At 37.3% G+C, this 5,699-nt stretch overlaps 1 protein-coding gene across 1 annotated transcript in view; it reads right to left on the reverse strand.

Annotated features, from left to right (window-relative positions):
- Window positions 1–5,692, reverse strand: part of LOC107833499 (integumentary mucin A.1-like) — a 12,344-nt gene extending 6,652 nt beyond the window's left edge. The window contains exons 1-10 of the mRNA XM_016663005.1: window positions 5,619–5,692; window positions 4,241–4,390; window positions 3,956–4,126; window positions 3,401–3,448; window positions 3,149–3,298; window positions 2,914–3,078; window positions 2,777–2,809; window positions 1,668–1,721; window positions 1,311–1,367; window positions 1,138–1,194 (exon numbers count right to left, since the gene is read on the reverse strand). Coding sequence (XP_016518491.1) covers window positions 1,138–1,194; window positions 1,311–1,367; window positions 1,668–1,721; window positions 2,777–2,809; window positions 2,914–3,078; window positions 3,149–3,248 — 466 coding nt within the window. The 5' untranslated portion in view covers window positions 3,249–3,298; window positions 3,401–3,448; window positions 3,956–4,126; window positions 4,241–4,390; window positions 5,619–5,692. The remainder of the gene's footprint in view (window positions 1–1,137; window positions 1,195–1,310; window positions 1,368–1,667; window positions 1,722–2,776; window positions 2,810–2,913; window positions 3,079–3,148; window positions 3,299–3,400; window positions 3,449–3,955; window positions 4,127–4,240; window positions 4,391–5,618) is intronic.
- Between the last annotated feature and the right edge of the window lie 7 nt (window positions 5,693–5,699).

Consider the following 5,699-nt stretch of genomic DNA (forward strand, 5'->3'; position numbering starts at 1 on the left):
TGTTCTGCTTGACAATAAAACAGGGGCTCGCGTGGAAGGAGATCAGAATTCTCTGTGAACGGCCTGGAGAGGCCGTGGCGGAGAGTTCTCCTTTTGCAAAAGCTTTGTCTATAAAATTCATATACGTTGTCGGTGGTCTTTTATATAGGTTCGAGAAAAATACCTATCAGCATTGATTAATGCCTGGTTTTAAAATTAGTTAACTGGACTTGTAGCCATTATTTTGTGCCCACGTGGCTGGAAACCACACAGCACGACGAACCCAATCGAACCGTTATACCTAGGATATCTGTCGGCTAATGTGTCTCTCAGGTTTTGAAAATGGGCCGACAGTCGGCTGACAACTCGTGTAGTGTGCACTAGACATTACACTAAGGAAATAGGAAGGGAGGGTCAGTAGAGAGCATCCGGAGCTGAGCCTTTCATTCAGTGTCATCAACAGAAAGAAAAAAAGGCACGAAGAGGCGATAAAGCCGATAATTAAAATGAGGTTGATAGGTTTAATTTATCGTGCGATTAATTGATATATCGTTTATCGCGATAGGCCTAGATGGAACACTTCCAAATTTGCTGTGTTGAGCGGATTACCAGAAATTCAAAAAACCTCCCCACAAGCAGCACAGTCATAATAAAAGTGTCTCAAAAACCATAAATCTACAGATTCCCATTTTTAAGTTGCAGCCTTCTATGAACCAGAGAACAAAGAGCCACACTGACATAGAGGCCCTTACTTGTAACAGGTGTTGAATTTGTGACAATGGGTGCTGAATCTGTGTTAGAAAAAAGTATCGTAATACAGAATCCCCTACTTGCAATAAGTGGTGTCTCTGGAGCTGTTGTATTTGTTGTTCCATTGGTAAAAGCTGAATCTGAAGGAAACGAAGTGCAGCCAAGATTACGTTCTCCAGGTTCAAAAGTGTCTGAGACAATAAAAAGGCCTTCGCCACCCTAAATGAATTAAACTGCAGCAAAAACCTGGCAGATGACAGATAACGACTGGTCTATTGCAGCAATGGCTGTTCAGTGTAGATAGATTAACATGTTATTAACCCCAACTCTCACAGAGCAAATACTTTAAGTTATCATCTGTAGCCTAAATTTAGAGGCTACAGAGTGACATTTTGTAGAAAACCTTACTTGTCATAGCCGTTGTCATAGATGGTGTTGTTGCATTAATGGTGGCTTGTGTTGAATCTATAGGAAAGAAAGAAATGTTAAACCTGGTGTGCTAGAATACAGTGGAACACATTCAAATTTATAAGAATTAACAGTGTAGCTAATTAGTCTTTTAGTTAAAGTTAAAGACTTACTTGTTACAAGTGTTGAGGTTGTAGTAGGAGCAGATGGAGTCGGAGCCGTCTCATTAGCTGCAAAAGACACTGATATCAATATTCTCCAGATTTGCATTACCTTATTAAGTGGGTTTATCATTTTAAAACAAATTGTGTTAAAGGTATTAAAGTTGCAGATTACATAAATCACATTTTATTTATTAATTTAATTAACAGCCAAGGATTAATTAAATGAGTTTCTTGGGTTTGGTTAAGGTTGTTTTAGGAAGCAGAGTTGAATAAAAATCATTTTCTATAATTGAATAACTGAGTTATAGCATTAAAAAGCCAATTTTGATTAAATTCTAATTCTTCCAGTAGCTTAGAAAGCCTTACTTGTTGGTACAGTCGTGGTAATGTTTGCGGATGTTGAGGCAGCTGGTACTGAATCTAAAAAACAGAATGAAAAAAACACATCACTGTATTTTTAAAGTCCAGACTGTTCATGCTTCGGAGTGATCAACTTCTGACTGGTTACGCTGACACATCTCTTAGCTCCAGCTACATTTATTTTAATCTGCATTTTGGTTGAGAATTTTAGGATTAGTGCTGCTCAATAAGACATGCTCTTGTCCCAGCAATCCAACTACTGCACATTCTGGTATTAAATCAGAAAAAAACTGGATGTGTATCCTTTTAACCTCGCAGGTTTACAAAAACTAGATTAATTTATTATATCCCAGAAGAAAGTTTCTTATTGTTCTGCAGACTCTTTAAGATACTCAAAATGAATTTTAAAATGCAACATTTAAGGATTTAAGGAGGATACACTTATTCCTTAGATTACTTGGATTCTTTTTAGGTGTCAATATTTTGGACATCACACATTTTTGTCAAGTTGCTACTGATGCTAATGTTAGTGTAATGTTAACATTAGGGTTAATTAATTAACATTAATGTTAATTAATTAATGTTAATTAACATTAATGTTAATATTAATAAGATTAACATTAACATTAATGTTACCATTTTCGCTCACTTTGATATGAAATCTACCTCACATACTGGATGGAGTAAATCAATATTAGTCAACATGTGATGGCACACATAGCATTTTAGCTGATACACTAATGTATGAATGGAGAAAGTCAATACTAATCAATATGCTAGTTACTACTCACATGCTATTAACAGCATTTTAGCACTCGTCAGTTTAGTTCATAGAGTGCCGTTTGTGTGCCAGAAGGAGCATTAAACTGTAGGTCAGCATGCTAGTACACTAGGCTTTTATAATGAAACCTGAGGCCTAACTCAGCATCAGAATCTCTGATTAGGTTTTTCTTAACACACACCCAGCTCCTTTAAAATTTCTTCAGAAATGTTCTTGTTTTCGCTCTCACAGATTCTTGCCTCAGTCATATAAAAATACAGCGAGCTGCTTTCAGATAATTGACTAGCACAGTCATCAAATATACTGATTGTAGAAGTGTTGTAGTTTTTCATACCACTAGGAGTTGGTGTTGGACAAACATCAAGATCTGTTCGAATGAGATGGAGGGAAATTTTAAGAAAAATAACAAATAAGATCAAGTAAATACATTGAAAAAATGATTTAAGATTCTGACAGATGTGCTCCACCTACCTGACAGTGGCTGGCAGTAAGTATTGTTTGGAAGAAGTGCATTGATGCATCCACAGGTACTGTCCAGAACATTGTTGCATTGGCCATAAGTGGAGCACATGTCACAAGGCCAACCATACTGATCCTCACATCTGCACTGGTAGCTGGTATTGTAGGGGGAGCACACTGAAAACGAGACAGGCTGTTAACGTTCACAACATTGCTTCCAATGCTGTAATGGGGCACACAGTTTTACCTGTAGAAATGTTCACAGTAGAGAGCTGGACGCTTTCACTGAGGCTGATGGGGTAGCTGATGTTTCTCAGCTGCTCTACGACTCCAGCATCTGTGGTCATCAGCTCAACAGAAATAATGAATCGATGGATGACTGCTGGTGCTGTGGAGACTGCAATTAAAGAAGAAAGGAAAACATGAACCTATGCTTATCACCAGAATAATACCATTAAATGCTTTCTTTTTATTCCATTAAGCATCTTTTGAGTCTTACTTGTACGTGTTAGAGTTATTGCTGTTGTTGGAGGACAGGCTGTAAAGTCTATAAAGATGAAGAAAAGCCTTTAGTAAATGAAATAAAGACACTAAGAAGGCATTGATTGATCAGTCTGCTAGCTCATTTAAAAAAAGATCAAACATTGCAGAAGGATGATGGGGGGGGGGAAACTGCTGTGCTTAATAGAAAATCCAGTAATTTAGGAGTAACTGGGGAGGGAAATTCAAGAATGTTGCTTTTATTCTGAATGAAAGTGCTGTTTCTTTGCCAAGTGTCCACTGTTGTGTGTGTCAAATTAGGCTCACAATAGAAAATCAGATGGATGTAAAATACAGAGTTTTTAGCAATACATGGACCTCCAATTAAGGGCCATAATACATTGTATACACAAATTTTAGTGTGTGCTCGTGTTTATCCAATGCTACCAGTATGACATCTAGGGTTGATTGTGAAAAATGTGTGTAATAGTTGAGCTTTTATAAAATCAGAGACAGTATGTGAGGAATGTTGGTGGTTACATTTCAGATTCACATGAATCCATCTGATACTCACTGTATTGATCCTCAGCCTGGCAGTACTGTCCATCAGCAGGAATGCCACTGATGCATCCACATGTGTCACCAGTGATGTTGTCACATGATCCATATGTTACACACTGGTCACATGGCCAACGATACTGATCCTCACATCTGCACTGGTAATCACCACTGATTTGAGAACACACTGCAGACAAAACAGACAATTAAGGAAGTCCATTACCAACATCCCCTAAGGATGTCCTTGAATAAATTCTCTCCAGTATTTGGTTTATCTGGACTTCAAGCAGTGAGTTCTTACCTGTGGTGAGGTTGATTTGTGTGACATTCGCTGTGGGGTTCAAGGTAAAGAAGCTGCCATTGTTCAGAAGGCTCCTGAGGAATTCCACTGTTTCAGCATCCGTTAGGTTCAGCTCCACTTCAACCTCATATTCAGACTGAACAAGCAGCTCTGCAAGATAATGAAAAAAGAAAACATTTTTCCTTTTTCTTGGTGGGTGATTTCCAGATACACAAAATAAGAAGTCATAAATAAAAATAACACAGAATTTGTCTGTGCTAAATTATTATTATTATTAAACAATTATATGCCCTTTAGTCTTGAGCAGCCATCAGAGTAACAGCAGTCGTTATATAATGTAAAGTTGGACAACCAGTTTCTCTATTTTGTAACTTTAGATCAGATAAGGGAGCTGGTCAATCACATGAAAACACAGTGGTGTGATAAAGTGAAAACACTAAAGTGTGATGAACATGTAATAAAAATAGGAAATCAAGGAGGGTGTACCACCGTGTATGCAACACCTCATGTTTGTTTTAGCTTACTGTCTTTCCGCCACAAAACATTCCTGTTCCACACCGCTGTAGAATTTGTCTAGATAAACTTACTTCTAATGGCCAAGATCTTAAACGAGATACATCAGAGTTTTCTTTTCCTTTCCTCTCACTAACCTGCATAATATTGTCTCAGTTGTGAATGCTAAAGGTAAAGATTCTGCTCATGCTCAAGCTAAGTTAGCCACTAATGGTTCTGTTACACTTAAAACATAACCACCATCATTAATAAACACACAAAATGGTGCTTAAAGGTACATGTGGGACTTAAATGGATTACTAAATAGCACAACAGTGCTAATTTCCTTATTGGTAAGTTTAGCAACTAATTCCATGTGCGACATCATCACTATTAGTCGTCTTTATTCTTAGTTTTACATTGCCGTTCAGTTTTATATTATTGGCTACCTAAAGCAATTGACACAATTTAACATGAGGTTGGAGTATTGTATTCATAAATTTTTATGTTTTATTGAGAAGTTCTCTGTTCATTCTGTAGTGCAGGGTTTACCGTTTGATAACACTAGTGCACAATCTGACTCCATCTATTGTTCATTAAAACTACACCTCACCAGGCAACCATAGAAAAATAACATGCAGAAAGTTGCTTGGCTATTATTACCCAATAATCAGGTGGTAATTTTGATCTAAATTACTAATCGTGTTAATAATTGTCTTTGGCACTTATCAAGGGATAATTATAGTCAAACCAAGTCCTTTCTTGCACAACACACTTTAACATGTTTAGTTCAAAGTCATTCGCATTTTCAACTTATATTGCAACATATCAACTTTTTTATTAAATACGATGATTCCTTCTTATCCACTAACCGAGCTGTGATTACCTGAGATCAGCTGACAGGAAGAGCCATCAGCTGGGATCGCTGAGATGCATTTGCAGATGCCGCTGGATATGGAATCACAAG

The sequence above is a fragment of the Poecilia formosa genome, unplaced genomic scaffold (assembly GCF_000485575.1).
Source record: "Poecilia formosa unplaced genomic scaffold, Poecilia_formosa-5.1.2 Scaffold398, whole genome shotgun sequence".
NCBI lineage: Eukaryota > Metazoa > Chordata > Actinopteri > Cyprinodontiformes > Poeciliidae > Poecilia > Poecilia formosa.